The 19,270-nt window shown below is 41.7% G+C and overlaps 1 protein-coding gene across 4 annotated transcripts in view; it reads left to right on the top strand.

Annotated features, from left to right (window-relative positions):
- The first annotated feature begins 1,520 nt into the window (after positions 1 to 1,520).
- Positions 1,521 to 19,270, top strand: part of CTDSPL (CTD small phosphatase like) — an 80,853-nt gene continuing 63,103 nt past the window's right edge. For all 4 annotated transcript variants that reach the window (XM_041488134.1, XM_041488153.1, XM_041488161.1 and 1 more), the window contains exon 1: positions 1,521 to 1,674. In XM_041488134.1, the coding sequence (XP_041344068.1) occupies positions 1,599 to 1,674 (76 nt within the window). In that variant the 5' untranslated portion in view covers positions 1,521 to 1,598. The remainder of the gene's footprint in view (positions 1,675 to 19,270) is intronic.

Below are 19,270 nucleotides of genomic sequence, written 5' to 3' on the forward strand. Positions count from 1 at the left end.
GTTGCCCGGGTCTCTGCTGGCTACAGAAAGATTTTCCCATTTATTTTATTAATTATAAAATTATACCTGTCTTTAGTGTAGCAAGGTTACAATAGAGACTTGAATATACATTAAGGGTTTTTTGTTTTTTTTTCTAGGAGGTAAAGGAGGTTACAATTCTTTATTTATGTAAAATACACCACCATGCTTTTTTAAAGTTTTTTCTCTTAGTTTTACACTCTGGCAGCCCCACAAAAGAGCCATTATTTGGGGTGGGTTTCCCCATGAACTTTCCCCATCCCCAAGGCCCTGGCTAATGGCAGGTACCAAGGAGGGTGGGAGCAGGACAGGTACACCATAATTTATATCCTCATGCACCAGCCATCAGCAGCTCTGGGAATTCCTGGAGAGCCAGACATGCTTTTTAGGAAAAAGACAGAGGGTATTTGGTGTGAGAGAAGCAGCCATGCCTGCCATCAGTACCTCTGCAGTACAAGAGGGACACGGAGCTCCTGGGGTGGGTCCAGCAGAGGCTACAAGGAAGATTAATGGACTCTTTTATGAGGGAGATCTGAGGGAGCTGGGGCTGTTCAGCCTCGAGAGGATGCACTGAGGGGACCTCACCAATGTCCCTCAGCATCTGCAGGGATGGCTCGGAGCAGGGACCAGGCCCTCTCCTGTGGGATCCAGCAATGGCACCAGAGGAATGGACAGGAATGATCCCAGGAAGTTCCCCCTGAACATGAGGCAGAACTTCTTTTTGTGCAGTGACCAAGCCCTGAACAGATTGTCCAGAGAGGGTGTGGGTCTCCCTGTCTGGGGATATTCCAGAACCATCCCTGTGCTGTGTGCTCTGCTCGGGTCCTCTCTGCTGGAGCAGGGACATGGGACCAGGTGACCCACTGTGGGCGCTTCCAAATGGAGTGATTCTGTGATTTGAGCTGCACACTTGCTTCTGAAAAAGACAGTCACCTGTAAAAATATTTCACTCCACACATCTTGAAATAGATGGCTTATATCTGTTCATGAATCCATTAACATTCAGATCCAGAGAAGGGAGCAGAGCTGGGAAGGGGCTGGAGCTCCAGGAGAGGCTGAGGGAGCTGGGAAGGGGCTCAGCCTGGAGAAAAGGGGGATCAGAGGGGACCTTGTGGCTCTGCACAGCTCCTGACAGGAGGGGACACCTGGGGGTGTCGGGCTCTGCTCCCAGAAACAGGGACAGGATGAGAGGGAACAGCCAAGGGAGGCTTAGGTTGGACATTAGGAACAATTCCTTCGCAGAAAAGTTGATTAGACATAGGACACTCCAGTGAGGTGGTGGAATCACCGTCCCGGGAGGCGCTTGAGGAAAAACCTGCACGTGGCACTCAGTGGCTGACAAAGCGACGCTGACCCACCGATCCCACATCCCCCTTCCCACCTAAACAATTCCGACGCCGTGATTTATTTTTTCCCGCGCAGCCTGAGGCGGGAAATGGCGGCCGGACCCGCCCCGCGCCCTCACGGCTCCCCGGCCCCGCCCTCCGCCGTAAGCCCCNNNNCCAGCACCACCCCCCCCGCCCCGCACACAAGCCTGCCTCTGAGAGGGAAATAGCCAGGTGGAATCTCACTCTGTTTCCATGGACAACCCGTCCATTATCACCCAGGTGACTAACCCCAAAGAGGAGGAGATCCTGTCCTGCACTCAGGATAAAGGTGAGCTGCTTTCTATCTTTCTCCGTGATTTTTTTTTCTTTCCTCCTCTGTTTTAAAATGCACGTAGTAACAACTCGCATTCTTCAGTGGCCGTATAATCCTCTCTAGGCTGCTGGGAATAGAGGAGGGCTTGTTGGGTTTGGGCTGGTTGTTGGTTTTTTTTTTTCGTGTGATGAAGGTATTTGCCTGAAGGGTCTCTAAAACTGCTTGTTGGACACAGCTGAGAACTTGTTAAAAGTGTTTAAATACCAAATTTCATTAGTAATTTTAAAAAATACTCTTGTTCCGTGAGGTTTGGGGAGGTAACTTCATAAGGTGGTCACTGTGAAGTTCGTGCCCTGCTTCAGGGAAGGGATACCTGTGCTGGGTGTGTTGGAAGGTTTTGAAATATCCGCTGGAAAGATTTTAAATTCTTTCCCCCGTCTTTTTTTTTTTTTTTTTTCAAACCAGATTTCTTTCTTATATTCCTCCCTGCCTCCCATACCAGAATCTGTGCAGCTTTCTTGTTTGTTGGAGGTTACTTGTGCTTCCCAGAAAGAGACACAGGCTACTTGTAAAAGCAGGCTGTGTTTAACTCCTTAGATAAATAGTTGTTGCTTGCGTAAGGCATCACACTTGGATTGGGTTTTACTCCCAAATGAGAGGAATCCAGCCTGGCCGAAGGAGCTGCTTCCCTCAGAAGTCTGGATGTTGACGAGTGCCTTTAACCTTGTTTGCTTTTGGAAGCTTGGAGCAGTCTTGGGGCTGTAAGTGGTTGTGTTCTTGTGTCTGGTGGGTGAGCGGGAGGGGTTCAAGTTTTGGGGGCTTGTTCATGGCTTTGGGAAGTTACTTGGATGTCACTTTTATGCTTTGTTACAGGCAGTGCTGGTAAATAGGGGAGAAAGGGCAGAAATTAGAAATAAAAAGAGTTATGTCTCCATGTTCCTTGGTAGGTATGGTCAGATCTCTGAGCAGTCGTTTAAAATGGTAGATTGATAAATCTCCCCCTGAAATGGATGGATTTAGTGCCCAAAAAGCTTGTGTTTTTGTGTGGCTCATCTTGGAAATAGTCAGGGCTCCTATATTGCTGGAGAAGTTGCTCCCAGTTACTTTTGACTGTAAGGCCATACACGAAATCTGTGTCTTCTTGCTTCACTAGTGCTGACTGCAGAAATGCGGAGGTAGATCAAAAAAAAAAAAACAAACAAAAAAAACCCCAAACCATCGGGCTTGTTGGGGTGTTTGAACAAAAAATTATTTATTTTCGGCATAGGAGCATTTATGTAACTCTCTAATTCCTTTTGCTCGTGAGATGGTACTTCCACCACGAGGCCTGGTTTGGCTCAAGAGATTTTTGGTGCTTTGGCAGTGTGGAGTGTGGGGTATCTACAGTAAAGAACGTGCTGTGCTCTGCCTGCCACTTCTCCTAAGACCTGTTTTGGGGTAGACACATGTGATACCGTGCTCAGATGTTGTGGCTTTAATGGCCTAGATTACTGTATGTCATGGAAGGGCTTCGTTAATATCTGTAGCAACTGCTTGAAATTTCGGTGTAAAAAAGCCAGTTGAGACAAGCAGAGGAAGATTTGACAGCTGGGAATAAGAGTAGGCATCCACATCAAACAAGTGGCTTCGGAGTCCTCGGCAGAGCGAGTGAAAATATGCATCTAACTTGCATAACTCTGCAGTAACTTGCATAATGTGCATTGTGTTCTTGCCATTGGTTTGTCTTTGGCAGAAAATCGTGATGGTCTTCTTAGCAGAGAAAGAGCTTTTTCAGGCTTTGGCTGGGTTGGGGGAGAGGGGAAGGAGGAGACCTGGAGTTGGAGATGAGGAAACTCCAGCGTCATCTTCAAGCAGGAGGTGAATTACCATTTTTTTTCTTCGGCTTTTGGGGTGTGTTTTTTTTAAAACGTGGTTGGATTGACGATGAGCTCTGTGGTAAGACTTTCACATCACTCCAGAGCAACTTTTGCAGCAGGAGAACTGCGGGTCTGTCCGTCCTGGGCTCTGGAAGGAAAGTGCTGCTTGCTCCAATCTCTTCCACTACAGGTTTTCCCAGTGCTGGAGGTAGGGAGCTTGTGGGAACCCATGTCTCTGCCTGCCTCCCTGGCGTGGCTGCACATGGCCACCCAAATTTCTGTCAGATTTCAGAGCGGTTTTAGCAGAGCCTTTAGGTCCAGTGAGCTTCGAGAGAGAGAAAGAGCCCGGAGCGGAGATGGGGAGTCCAGATAAAGCTCCTAGCAGGAGGCTGTGCTGAGTCTTTGCTGCTGGTTCAGTGTATTGGTACAAAATGGCTCACAAATGTGTTAAGGCATAATGAATTAACTCTCTGTTTCATGAAATCCACAATCAGCTGAGGCTGAATTCTGGAATTCTGTGATAAGGTGAAATACAGCAGCACTGTGCTGTGTGAGGCAAGGCTGTTCAGTTTAATGAAAAGCTGTTTTTTTTCCTCTGAGTTTAGCATTTGGCTGCAGAAGTAAATTCCAGGGTACTAAGTGGCATGTGTTGGCTCTGGGAATTAGGATTTTCTTAGGGTTGTTGAGACCTTGTGTTGGTGTTTCTTGTGGAAAAAAAAAAAAGACTGTTGTTCAGCTGGAGAGAGGCAGATCTAGAGTAACTGAGCAGCTGCTAAATAATGCATTTGTATACCTTCAAGGTTTTGATTTTTTTCCCAAGATTTTTTTTAAGCTTTTAATCAGATGTGAGACCAGCATTTAGCTTGATTTATTTATTTTAAATGTATTTATGTTTTAAGAGGAATTAGATGTGCAGTATAGCCTTTTGCCAGATTTCTCCTGTGCGAGGGAGCGAGGTTGGAAAGAAACAGAGCTGGTTCTCTGGTCCTGGGGCAGTTGTGTTTTTAGGTAAATAATGTGTTTTACAAATAAAAATGCTCAAGCTTTTGCTTGCTAGTCCAGGTGTATTAAAAAATAGTCTTTGAGATGAGTGAAGCTGTGGCAACTTGTTAAGGGGAATCTTTTAAACACTAAGAAGGATTTGTTAACATTTATTTTTTAAGAAATAGCAAAAAATTTTGAAGGTGGAAAAAAACAGGTCTTGGTATGTGAACCATTCCCTAATATGTTGCCACATGGTGGTGCACTGGATTTAGTTGTCTGTCAAGATGAAAGCTGAGCATGGAAGGTTTGCTACAATCATATTTTATTATTATTATGTTTGTAATGTTCTCAAATGCCTGTGGTGCTGCTGGAGGATTTTGGTCCCTATTTGTGTTGTTAAATTAGTTCTGGGAAATAGGAACTTAGATTCTCCCAACTGGAGGTGATTCGTTGGTGCCTGGAAATACTTTGGACACTAAATTTACAGAGAATTCAATTCTCTGTTAGTTTTTTAAGTAACAGAAATAGTATAGTTCTTTGCAGAAATATTTTATGTTGTGGTCATCTGGCACTTTGGAAACTGGGGACAGTAACAAACTTGAAGCAAAAATGGACACCCTAAGTATGTGAAAAGGAGGTTTTTTTATTGGGGTAAATGTGAGCAGCTAAGAAAAATATAAATAAAAAGTATGAAGAAAAAGTGAAAATCTGGGTCTCTATGAATCAGTACAGCTAAAATCAACCGGTTAATTTACTTTTAAATTTGTATTAATTCATGTTACTCACAGACCTCTAATGTAAAATCTGTATTTTTAAATGCACAGAAAACTGAGCAGTGCTGACAGAGCTGCTCTGAGTGTCGTGTTGAGAGTGTGGTCATGGATGGGCAACAGGCATTCAGTCCAAGGAAATGAATTTCCTTTTTTTACCTGCCTGCATTCATTTGATCCTCATAAATGATGCAGATTCTTGGCTGTTTCCAAATGCCAGGTTCAATAGTAGTAAGAAACAGTCCAGTCCTTCTGGTACCTCCTTCAGGCTGTGGTGGTTTGTTTTCTGTCTTCAGCTACATCTTTCCTGACTTCTCTAACATTTTCCTGTCAGCTGAATGTCTATTTTCAGTTATTTAGAGTAACAGAATGTTTTGGTGTCCCTACAGATGTGAATTGTCTTCTGTAATAAAGTATATGAAAAAGGTTCACAATGGAACCTGAACCATTAGAGTTTTTTTTTAAATCACAGTGTGAGTGAGTCTCTCGGGATGTCTTCACAAACTTTAACTTCTTTTCTTTTAAACAGAGTTGGAAAAAAACAGCAATGAGAGCAATACTCATTATAATTTTAAATAAGGATTTCTGAAGATCTCAAGTTAAAAGCCAAAATAAATGTCTTTAATTGTGTCTTCAATAAAAAACCCCATTTTGAATATAGCTGAAAATATTTTGAATGTACTTTTTTGCCATTACATCACCAGGATTCAGAGTACTCAAACACTTGAACATATGTTAATGATCCTGAGACATTGTCTCAACAGATTTTTATAATATTGACTTCAGAATTTTAACACTAAAGTAGCATTTAAAGGGGAGGGGAAAAAAAAAAAAAAAAAAAGTGGAAACCACTCCAACAGTCCACTGGAATGTGAATTGCTTGCAGAGGGTAAAATTTTAAATCATTAACTAATGACATAGTTGTTACATGAAACCAGAGTAGCCATACAGTAGGTTTTATGTTCCAGGGAGAGTGTAGTAACCTGTAGTAACCCAAGATTTGATTTAGGGTCACAGTTAACAGGCAGAAGTGCACTGGCAGATGGGAATGATCATTTTCCTGAAGATCAAATATTCAGTCAGTCTGTAACCTGCAGTGTGATCATTTCTTCACAGTGCTTGTTGTCACCTGAAATTCATACTGGTTTCAATGTGGTGATTTAACTGAAGTGTTCAGAAGTTTAACTTGCCTTAAAAAAAAAGAAACCCTACCCAGCAAAGTTGACCTACATTTTGTTAATTCAGTATTCAGAAATGCAAACAGCATTTTCTGACATAATCAGTAAAATGCAGTGTGATCGATGCCACGCTTCAGCTTTCAGAGTTTAAGCTGAACATTCCAAATAAGCCTCTGGATAACGGCCCCATTTGTGTTTCTTTAAAGGGATAAAAACTGAAATGCTGAGAAGGCAAAAGGCCAGGAGAAATGAAACTCCCTGACTTGGTCATTGTTGTGAAGGACGTTCCTGTTGCCCTCATAGATAGGTTTGACTGTGGGAAGTTTGCTTTCCCATCATGGAATGCTTCATTTATGAGCTTGACTGTCCTGTAAAAGTCATCATTCCAACATGAAAATGGCTGCAAATTAGATCTATCCCACAATTTTATGTATATGTCAAATCTTAGCTCTTCTCTCTGTAAGCAAGTGTGCTTTTGATGCTTTTTGAATTTTGAGTTGTTGGCAATGACCACCGTGGTTGGGGTCAGTATTACATTTTCAATTAAAAATGCAGTTTCAGGCAATCCTGGCTATGGAAATGGTAACTCAGGGGTTGAATTTGTCCATTACTCATGCCCAGCCAACAGAGCATTAGACAATTTGAAGTTTTTCTGTCAACAAGAGCTAACATTTTCTTTGGGGAAAAAAAAAAAAAGTAGGAAAAGGAAAGACAGGTCTAATTATCTACATTCTTGCTTAGGTTTTGCCCTGCTGTGTGAATCAGTAAGGGAAAATGTGGCTCATCCCTCTTTCTCCTCCCTGCCTGGGGGATATATCTTGCTGGGAGGGCAGAGGAATGTGCATGTCTGTAGGACCAGGAAGGAGCAGAGGGCTGCCAGAGTGCTCCAGCCTGTTTGGGGGATGGAGCAGGGAATGAAATCCTGCCTTTGGAGGCTGTGGAGCCCGGGCAGAGGCTGCTGGTGGGACAGGGAATAGTTTTGGTGTTTGGGCTGGGCTCCCAGCCTGCCCTGACCACTCTTGGGCAGTGGGTGCTCCCCTGATAAAGTCTGAGGGTCTCTGCCCACAAATTGGGGTGGTTTTGTGTGTCCCTTATCCCAGCTCAGAATAATTTCCAGAAAGGGATGGAATCTTCCGAGCTGAAACAGGAGAAGGGCTGATAAAACTACAACGGGCCAAGCCTGTTCAGATGTTTATAAAGATCACATCTGGATCATGCTGGTGAGGATTGTCAACCATCTCATGCCTCTCAGCAGTGGAAACCTGGCTGGAAAAATCTCCCAGAAACATTCAGCAAAGTCTCCTAAATCTCCATGAGTAGGTTCTAGTGGATGTTCCTGATCTAAGCTCTGTTTCCAGCGCTCAGCTCAAACGTCTCACTGGGTTTAAATGATTTGCTGGACTCCCAGAGCTGCAGGCAGGCACAGAGGAAGAGCCTTTTGTGCTTTCATGTCATCACACACACTTTCTAGAGTTTCACATTGGAAATGTTAATCTTCTGTAAATTCTGCTTTTGCTGGAGTTTGAGGGGAGCTTGCTTTATTTTTACTTGGAGAGGTTGAGGCATGAAACGGACATGGATGGGATGAATATGGAAAGCATAAGTAGCATCTAAATAGATCTCAGTGAAAATATGTTCCACGTGCTCTGCCGTGGTATAATTTTGGCCTTTTTTTTTGTATTTCTGGATTGTTTGCTGTAGGAAAAGAAAAAAAAAAACAAATATGTTCCACGTGCTCTGCCGTGGTATAATTTTGGCCTTTTTTTTGTATTTCTGGAATGTTTGCTGTAAGAAAAGAAAAAAAAAAAACTCTAAGAGTCTTATACAGTTCAGTCCTTTCAGTGCCAGCTGCTTTATTTCTGCTATTTCTGCTACTGTGTAACACAGATACAGGCAGTAAAAATATCAACTTTAACCGAATGAGCAGAGAAAGTCCTGTTCTAAAGCTTGTAGGCTTTATTCAGCCTGTTATCAAAATGATCACTTGCAAAGTGCCACTTATTGTTTTCTTTGTACAAGATAATAAAGTATGATTTGTAAAAAGAAGAACCCAGTTATTAGAAGTGATTGGCTGCACTAGAAATGAGAATTCTATTATCTAGAAAATTTATGGCGAGTTAAAGATGAATAAATATATGATAGACTTGGATTCTAAGGGTGTTGGGGGTTGAAATGAGATTTTTTTTCTTTATTTATGTTTTCAAGAAGCTGTTAGTCTCTTCTGAATGTTTATTAATATATTTAAAGCCTGACAGATGGGAAAATAAGACTCTGCAGGACCTATTTTGTACAGAGGAGCAGCCCCAAATAATGGATGCCCGATCTGTCAAAATCTAAAGCGTATGTAACTTTTAAAATGTTCCTAAAATATCAGAACAGGTCTGTAGGAGGCAAATATTTCCTGAACCTCAGCCTGCAGTTACAGTTTGCATATTGATGATATTGTTTAAAGTCAAGTCCTCTCTGCTCAGTAACTGGCCAGTTGTTTGCTGCCACTGTTGCAAACCTTATTTTCCTGGTAGCAAGAGAAGTATTGATTTTTATTCGCTGCCGTGCTCTCCCCACCCCCGCAGCTCTCTGCTTCCTGACTTGTCCTCCAGGATTCCCAGCGGAATTGGCAGTAAAACGAATCTTGCTGTTTCCTGGCCTGCTGTAATCAGCAGTAAAATTTGAAACTTTCTTGTTTATTTGATGATTTGCAAAGCTTGGCTGTTCCCTTGGTGTGTGGGACTCCTCCCCTGGCGTCCGGGAGCCAGAGGGAGGGATGTGCTCCCAGCTCTTGAGGATGAATTCTGCCTTTGGGAACACTTTGGGGTAGATAAATCAGTTTGCATCCTCATAATCACCATAAAGAAATTGTGCCACAAGGGTGTTGTTGCAGTGGACACGTGTAGAAAAATTCAGGTGTGATTTTTGTTTTTTTTTTTTTTAAGCAATGTTAGTAAAGAGTTTTTTTAAAAGATACAAATTTTATACAAAGTCATTCTGAGTATGCATTTAACAATTGGCAGACAGTGCTGCTTTATTTCTGTCCACAAAAGCTGTCTTGTATTTTCATGCCTGAATATTTACATGCTTGCATTCGTTACCCATGAGTGCACGTACATGTGGTTACCAGGGATCTGATTACAGGAAAGCTTTCACAGGATCACAGAATGCTTTGGGTTGGAAGGAACCTTAAAACCCATCCAGTTCCACCCCTGCCATGGGCAGGGACACCTTCCACCATCCCAGGTTTCTCCAAGCCCCATCCAGCCTGGCCTGGGACACTTCCAGGGATCCAGGGGCAGCCACAGCTTCTCTGGGAAAGCTGTGCCAGCGCCTCCCCACCGTCACAGGGAAGAATTTCTTCCTAATATCCCACCTACCCCTGACCTCTGTCAGGTCTAAACCATTCTCCTTTATCCTGTCTTTCCAGTCCCTTGTCCCAAGTCCCTCTCCAGCTCTCTTGGACCACTTCAGGCCCTGGAAGGGGCTCTAAGGTCTTCCAGAGCTTTTTCTTCTCCAGGCTAACACCCGCAACCCTCTGTCTCCGTGCCAGAGGTGCTCCAGCTCTCAGAGCTTTTTTTGTGGCCTCCTGGTGTTTCTGCAGCAAGTCCACCTCAGTGAAGCTCAGAATGGTGGGTGTAGATTTTGAAGTTGGTTTGCAGTGTGAGCTTTGCCAGTTTTTTCCTTGTGATAGTCAGAGGCATTCTGCAGAGGAGAGGTCAATAGTGACACGTTCCTAGAAAATATTTAATCATTTATATACTGGCTTCAGCCAAGCACAAAGAAAGGTCTAACATTTACCACCTGGAGAGGAGGGTACAATTATAAAGTATCTCGTTATGCCTTCAAAAAACCTCTAAAAATTTTTACAAATGGGCTTCTGGGACTTCTTTCAGCTAAAATTGGTTAAAGATGCACATTAACAATTTGATAAATGCAGTGTAAAGTGAAACATTTCAGGGTAAACACTTCAAGTAAGTATTTCACAGGGATTTTTGGAATTAATCTTTGACCTTTTGGGGTTTTTTAAAATTCTCTCCCTTGCCTTGTTTTGCTTTCTGGCCTTTTTATCTTCTCCTTAGAAGATCTGGACTGCAGCAGCTGTCTCTTTGTGCTCTGATGCTGTTGGAGCTGCAGGGGCTGAGGTGTTTGGTGGCTGTGTCCAGGGATAATTCTGGTGTGTCCGTGCTGGGTTAAAGGTTGGACTCTACCTCAGAGATATTTTCCAAGCTTTGTGATTCCCTGAGAAGTTGAAGTGGATGTTTGGGGCTGAGGAGGTGCAGTGAGAAGGAACCCTGGACAATACTGTAGGGACAGATTGTCTCCTGGGAAGTTGGTGATATAGGAGCAGTCTTATAAGGAGAGGTGTACTCTGTGTTGAAATTTAGGAAGATAAAAGTCTTTTATCACCTCTAGTGGATGTTGTGCTGTATTTAAAGGGAGGAGATGCATGAAAAATAACCAGAGTAATAGAGTAAATATGCCAGGGCTTCCCAAGGTACAGCATGGCTGCAGAGTGAAAGGCAGATTGTTCCATTTGGATTAAAGGAAATATTTGCTCATGCCTCATACACATGACCTGCATAACCTGTGAAGAAATGGTTTCCAAAACTGTTTATCTGGGAGTTCCTAAACAGGATTAACTGGCAGCAATTTGCATTTGTTATAACTGATGCAACCTTTTAAAGGTACTGAAAACCAGTATTATAAAGGTACTGTTTGTGTTTCAGCATATGAATTGTGTGTCATCAGTCATAGAATGGTTTGGATTGTAAAGGACGTTAAACATCATCCAGTTCCAGCCCCTGCCCTTCCACTGAATCAGGTTGCTCCAAGCCCCATCCAGCCTGGCATTGAACATTTCCAGGGATGGGGCAGTCGAGGCAGGAAGGGTAAAATTTCATTACAACTGAACACATCAAGTGTTTGTGCTTCTATTTATCCTGAACTCACTGACACTTTTCCTGTGCTGGGTTATGGGTGCTGCAAGATGATTACCTTTGCCAAGTCATTTGTTGGCCAGCTGCCAGTTCTCATTCCTTTTTATGATGTGACGCTGATTTTGTTGAGAATCCATAAGTTGAAAGTGATTTTGAGAGTTTTGGAAGTGGGGAAAGGGGGGAAGGTTATGTTAGTTGGGGAATTAACAAAAGAGAAGGAAAAGAATACTGAATGCAATCTGCAGAGCAATTCATTTGCTAATTACACATTGACATAAATTGGAAAGCCCCAGAAGGAGGGGGTTTACAGCATAACTGGAAAACAATTTGCATCTGTGTAGAGGTCTTTGCTTATCCACAAAGGAATGAGATTTTAACTGGATTTGTTTAATCGGGTTTATCGTGAGTGCATAGTTATGGCCTTCCTTTTTCCTCACATTGCAGGATCTCCTGTCTTTCTGGAAGATTCCCTCTTGTGTTGAGATTAAATATGTCACAGAAGGATGTATGGTGAAGTTTAATGGAGATTGAAAGTGAAACCTAAGAAAAACCAGGAAGTGTCCTTCTGAATTTTAGGGTGGATTGAATACATGAATGTTTCTGGCTCCAGATTACCATGATAAAACTGACAGCTTAATGCAAACTTGGCCCTGAAATTCAAATGCTTTATTTTTTTTCCCTGCCCTCTAAGAAATCTGAAACACTCCAGCAAATTCTTGCTGTCTCTGCTGGGAAAGTTGCTAATAACTAATTGTACACACTAATTACATGCTAACTAGTATTGCTACAAAGAGCATTCAGTGTTGCTATTATGATAGTTTGGGGTTTTTTTTCCCTATAAATCTTTCATATTTGTTGGTGCTCAACATGTTACCCTACAGTTGCCTCCACTTTCCCTTTGGTAAACACGTCATGATGAAGAAAAGACAAAAATTTGAACAAAACTAGACAGTTTTGAAGTAGGAATCTGTTCAGGTCTCATGCCTGTATTTACTTGTGCTGTTGCTGCTGCACATCATTATAAATTACCTGTTTAGCATCGTTCTGGCAGGCAGGGGAGCTCTGACAGCAGAATGTTTTTAAAAATGTCACTTGTGGCAGTGATGGATTCTTTTCAGTACCTTTAAATCAGTCAGTTGTTTATCCTAAACATAAGAGCTAAATACTGTTACTAGCTCATGATACAAAACTGTAATAATATTAAAAGGAGAAAAATGAGCTTTCAGAGCAAACCTGGCCCAGATGCAGGGAACAACCTCAGCAGATTCCTGAGGACCAGGTGTCCCTGGATCCCTCAGCCAGGTGCCATTCCACAGAGTGCAAGAGTAGCATTTAGTAACTAAAAACAAGAAATCACAAGGAGGTTTTGCTTTATAATTTTTCTAAGTGTCCTTTCAGGAAAAGTCCTAAATAGGATGAAACTCTGCCATTTCATTTTGTGTGATATGCTGGATTAAGCCCTGAAGTACAAAACTTTCTGTTGGCCATGTGCAGTTGTGGTTCTGTTCAAATACAGTTTCCACAGTGGTGAATTTCTGATGTCCCAGATGGTTCTGGCTCTTTCCCTCATCACACAAAATTATTTGTTTCACCAAACTCTCCTCAAACAACACTTGCAATCTTCTTACATTGTAAATCTAAAAATATTGATTATGGCTTTGCAACATAAAAAAGAATTACCTGTGCTCCTAAAGCAGGAAAATAAAAAACCAACACAAACCCCAGCCAAGAATGAAATCAAGCAATCCAGACTAAAGCACATAAAGAATTCCCAGTAATATTAGCAGGGGTATAAGCTGTGAATGTGAAACTACTGGAAATGTGGAAGGTGACCTTGGGGTGGTGACCAGGAGGACACAGCAGTACAATTTTTAGCAAGGTGACCTGGCACTCAGCCTGAACAAACCACTCTGCAGCCCCTTGAGAAAGGGGGATGCTGGTGCACAAGGGTGTGCATTTGTCTGAGTATTGTTTATACTAAAACACAGAAGTAACTCTGGTTTTATTTTGGAAATGCCTTTGATGGGCACTGAAAGACAGATAAGAGTGAAATAAATCTGGGCTGACTCATTGCAGAATGTGCTGAGATAATCCTGAGTTCCTGTTAAGGTTAATATCTATTTAGTTTAGGCTTTGTTTATCCTTGTACTGTGGATAGGGGGTGTTGGAATTCACTTGAAATAATTCTAGAAATGCAGCCCCTTGAGAAAGGGGGATGCTGGTGCACAAGGGTGTGCATTTGTCTGAGTATTGTTTATACTAAAACACAGAAGTAACTCTGGTTTTATTTTGGAAATGCCTTTGATGGGCACTGAAAGACAGATAAGAGTGAAATAAATCTGGGCTGACTCATTGCAGAATGTGCTGAGATAATCCTGAGTTCCTGTTAAGGTTAATATCTATTTAGTTTAGGCTTTGTTTATCCTTGTACTGTGGATAGGGGGTGTTGGAATTCACTTGAAATAATTCTAGAAATTCATAGGTAAAAGTTGATTTTTTTTTTTTTTTCTATTGCTGATGGTGAAAGGCTGAAGTAAAGTGTTTCCAATGGCCACTTAAAATAGCAGGTGGAGTCAGTGGGAAAACAAAACTTTATGGTGCTGTTTTTAAACAGTTTTCCAGTAATTGTCAGCCCAATACATGCTGCTGTTTAAAAAAAAAAAACCTGCAATTTTTGTTATGAAGATGATTTCTGAAGTCCCACTGTAGGTGGTCCTTATATGAAAGCCTTCAAGTAATAAATGGCTGTATCTTCTCTTCTGCTAATAAGGTCAGTAAAGGTTTCTCTTTTGGATAATAATAACAAATTTCAAAGGCATAAGAATCCTGAGTGGAAAACACGTTCAGAGTTTACAGGTGATTGGCAGCTGCTGCTGCTGCTAGGAAGTGTTGTACAGGAATAAACTCCTTTTCTTGCTTTAATTAGGACCATATGTGTACAGCAACTGTGATTGTCTGGGAAGCTGCATCCTGTATTTTCTAATAGCTGATAAAATGGTGCAGTTGTGGAAATCACTACTAAGTCCAGCGGGCAGATGTCTTTGAAAACTCTTTTGGTTTTGCTGTTTATTCATTCAAAGCAATCAGACATTGATTGAGGTTTGATGGTCTTTTGCTATAGATACAGAATATTTTCCTCAGGTGATAAAGTAACTGTTTGGGCCCAGTATCCAAAAGCACATTTAAAAAACCCACCAAATTCCAAGTTTACTAAGCAACTAAAACACCTGTAAATTGTTTTCTTTGCAGAGTCTGCATGGATTAACTTCTCTGTAATCAGTTGTGTTGCATGGTAAATAATAGCAAAAAAAATAACAAGAAATGAACAAGAGAAATTAATATGAACACATTAAATTCTTGATTTGTGTTCTAGTGAAAGGGACCATCAAGTATTTGGTAGAATTTTTAATTTTAGAAAATTTTAGTTTTAGTTGCAGAATTAAAATAAAAATTTTAATTCTAGGATTTTTTAATTCTAGAAACAAAACCTGTCAGCTGAAGGGAGGGCTTGGATGCTGGACCTAAAGATACTTCTTTAGCAATGTTTGGGTAGAAGTGACCACTAACGCCCTTCCCTCTGGAAAACATCCCATCTATTTATAGCACTTCCCAGAGGATAAATGCAGCCCTTGGAACGCTCACAGGAAATAATAGCAATGTGCTTCTAGACCATGAGCTGCCTTTTGGTCCAAGTGGCCAAATATGCCACTTCTTTTGATTACTGGGGTGACCACATCTCGTTGTTCCTGCCCTGTGTGGAGCCAGGAGGTGCCAGGAGATGTCCCAGGGCACTCCCTGCCCATCACTAACTCCCCTCTCTGCTGGGGAGAGTTTTTTGTTGGGTTTGGTTTGGGCTTTTTCTGTGTTTATTGACAAACACCACTGTGTTTTCACCATCCATTTCAGCCTTTTTCAGGAGAAGCTGAACCAGATGTTCTGTTGTCTCTCAGCTGTGGGTGTGTGACTGAAAGAGGCAGTGTCCTGCTCATCTCTGCTCATCCTAATTTGGCAGTAATTGTCTCCCAGACAAGGCTTTCTGCCATCCTTGGTGTTTTCAGTTCAGTCATTTGGCTTGCTTGGAGGGGTCCTAAATAATGCGGTACTTAAAAATCTGGTAAGACTTATTCAAACTGTTGCTGGGACCATTTCCATATCTGAAAAAAGGAAATATTGCTGTGCCTGTTCTTTACCAGGTGCTGAGGAACAGGAGAATTTTCCTTCTTTTTGGTTGATAAAAGTTTGAAGTGAGGGCATCTTCCATTTTGTTCCACGTGTTTGAATAGTTTTTGGTTTTGGTAGGGTTTTTTTTGATAAAATAATACTTGATACTAAAAATTTTAAGTGTGGCTTTGTCCTGTGTGCATGTAAATAAATTGGGTTTGTCTTAAAACTTGGTGGAGGAAACACAGGTGCTGTAGGATGCAGCTGATCCCAGTTGTCTGCTGTAGGATGACATGAATCTTGGGGACTCCATTAACAGTGAAGAAGCCTGTACAGATTTTCACTGACTTCTGTGCAGAGATAAGTTAAATGGAGTTCAAAGTCCTAATTTGACAGCTTTGCCACCAGCTTTGTCACCTTGTGTGTCACCACTGGGGTTTGGCTCCATCGCAGTGGCACTGGGGATACAGACCTGCAGGGTTCCACCATTTAGCTCCTCTTCACAGGAGAAAGGAGAAGAAGAGGGGAAAACTTGGCAGAAGAAATTCAGTGGTTGGTGGTGGTGTTCTGCTTCTCTAAGTTTAGCAGCCTTGGGGGTGGTTGTTAAAATGAACTTTCAGATTTTGAAACCAGTGTTGGGAGCAGCGTTAGGTAACGCGATGCTTCAGCCTGCTGGAAGCCCATCAGTGCTGCCAAACCCCCAACACCTGGGTGAATTTACAGTAATTCAGTAAAAATGGAAGAGATTTAAAAGCTCTCCCCGTTGCAGGCAAGAATTGTGTGGTTTTGTCACGGATGAGCTCGAGGCAGAGTATTTAAATTGGGATTTGTGGAAGTTTCATGTCACAGCAAAGTCCTGTAGCTCTGCTCCACAGAGGCAAACCTGAACCCAGCATCAGCAGGGGCTCGTTGTTTTGCCGCTGTAGAGAAACTTCTTGTGTCTGTTACACAGCCAGGAGAACAATATAGAGGCTTATGGAAAGGCTGCATTATCCCAGGGGCCTTTTGGAGGGATGTCACTGTTTCTATAGGATGGTAGCAAATCGCCCATTGCAAAAGGCTGCAAGTGAATTAGATAAAATATCACCTCTCCTAATTCTTTCTCTGATGGATTTTGTCAGCTGCCTTCCTGAGTGAGTACTACCAAATTTTTTTATGTTTATCCTTCAGCATTGCTATGAAAGCTTTTCTTAATTGCCTGTTTCTGGATTAAATTATTTTTGCAAGATCAGGAGCTTTGCATGATTATTCAGGAGAAGTCTTTGTAAGAAATTTTTCATTTCCTGCTTTTTTGAAGGAAGAGCATTTCCTGCTCTTTTTCCCATGCATCGAAGGGAAATCAATACTCAGGTCTGAAAAGGGACGTGGATTCATCTGAGATAATGACTTAACACTGGCTGTAATGGGAAATGGGATGCTGTTGGGAAGTGAGAGAAGAGATCACATGAACACTGGATTCTGACTGGATTTATCTTCCATAAATTTTGATAGTCCAGGGAACTGCTAATGAAAAAGTCCAAAGCCTGCATCCCACTAGAAGAATTCCATACTGTCCTATTCTGTGCTGTATTTCTCTTTTAATGTATTCAGGAAGCATAAATTTGCTGCACTCACAGTGAAATGAAGTTTTCATAGCTGTTTAGAACTTAGACTTTATGTTATTTTTAATGAATGTCATTGGATTTTCAGTGATTTTGGTCTTCAAGGTGCTCTTGTCAGTGGAGAGAAAGATGCAGCAATGGGGAATCCTTGGCAGAGCTGTTCATGGCTTCTGTCTCCCTCATACCCACCCTTCTCCTCTTGTGAACTTAGAGCTGAGGTATTTTGGAATCTTGTCTCATCCTGCAGGTATTTGTGCCTTGGCTCCTGTACAGGACTTTGTGTGAGCTTAGCTCTGGTTCAAGGGGAGGGATTAACACAGGTATTTGTGTTTTGGGTTGGGAGGGGGTTGAATTTACAGCCAACTTTAAACTCCTGCCCTGAAATTCTCCCTTAGGACCAGATTAAATCATTCTGCAGACTCAGCTGTGAGCTCAGTGGTGTGATGTTAGAGGGGCTGGTGTGTGGCACTAAGGATAAAATTCAGCTCACTGCTGGAGCTTGGCAGGGTGAGATTCATGATCAAAGTTTGCAATTTAGGAAATATTTACGGGGCATTTAACAGATAGTGAAACTCTAACACTGTTCACCCTTTTTCTGTGATCGCTGATCAGCAAGGTGGTATTTTATTTCCACTGGCAGACTGTGAGGTTGCTTGCTCTACCTCTACTGTTAATGTCCCAGAAAGTAATTTAAGGGAATGGGGATGCCTGAAAAGTTAGGATCTAGAAAAAGAAGATAGGCCAATATTTCTACAGTAAATAGAAACCTGAGAAAAAGGAGAGCATGGTAACTAAGAGAAAACTGGAGGAAAGATGGAGGAAAGCTTTTAAGGAGTTCAGTGTGATGTAAATGTCAGTTTGAAAAAAAAGTCACCTTTCAGGTGTCACACAAGCAAAACCCTTTAAGGTTTTCTTCCTTGGCAGTATAGGTTTTCAAGATAAAAATACTAAGCTTTAATTTTCTGCTGCAGAAAAGAATTTAAAAGAAAAGGCTTATTGTTCATACAAGACTGGCAGACTAATGTTAGAGAAGGATTTTTTTTAAAAAAAGCAGTGGGGTTTTTAACCCATTAATGTCATTTCAACCATTGTAAATAGTTCTTTGAGTAGCTGAGGGTTAGTTTGTGCTCCTGTAATCAAGTGGAAGAACTGTAGGTAAATACCTGTTGCTTACCTTTGTGTTAGTTACTGTGAGAGGAGGTTCCAGGCTCATGGCACTGCCCAGGAATTCAGGTTGGAAGGGACTTCTGGAGATCCTTGTTCAAAGCAGGGCTGAGGATGCTCTGAGCATTCTCCTGTCAAATCTGGAGCATCTCCAAGGATGGAGATTTCACAGCCTGTCTGGAACCCTATTTGAGTGTTTGACCACAGTAATTGTTAATATTTAGGGGAAATGTATCCTGCTGCAGCTAGGATCTGTTTCTTCTTGTACTGCTCCTGTGTCTGTAGCTCCACTAATCTCAGTCCATGTTCTGCACAGCCTCCTCAGAATCTGTACCTGCCTAAACTGTTAACCTAGTTATTAAAGGACTAATAAAATGCTTGTTTGTCCAGTGTTTCCCTCTTACTCAGGGAGTTCTGTGTTTACTTAAATATAATTAATTTGCACAGATCCTTCTCTTCTGTTTGTGCTGGTTTTCAGTTTAAAGCCAGTGCTTTATTCTGTCCTCACACCTCTCTTGGCTAGATGTGTTTCCTGAAGATACTGTGGCTATAGATTCCTCCTTAAAAAATAATAACAATTTCGTTATGCTCTCATCTAAGCCATATTTTTTTTATAGTATAATTATCTGTTGGAAGTAGCTGCCCTGATGTGCATGCACAGCTTTTCAGGTTTTCTGGAGTAAATCCCACTTTCAGCTAAGTCATACTACATGTCAAAACCTCCTCAGAATTGTTAAGTCACTTCTTTTGAAAGGGATGTTCCCGTTTTCCAGCCCTCTTCTGATAAAGATTTAAGGTGCTGCTTCTTGAGATGCTCTACTCAAATTACAGAGTGTTTCAGAAAAATACCAACTGTTCAACTATCAACTTTTTAAATTTGCCCAGTGACGTATCCAGAAAAATGAATAATGTATATTCATCCTCATTCTTGAATTCAGCTGAAGTTTGGATTCAAAATTTATATGTCAT

The sequence above is a fragment of the Pyrgilauda ruficollis genome, unplaced genomic scaffold, assembly GCF_017590135.1.
Source record: "Pyrgilauda ruficollis isolate IOZ18807 unplaced genomic scaffold, ASM1759013v1 scaffold12, whole genome shotgun sequence".
In the NCBI taxonomy this organism is placed as follows: domain Eukaryota; kingdom Metazoa; phylum Chordata; class Aves; order Passeriformes; family Passeridae; genus Pyrgilauda; species Pyrgilauda ruficollis.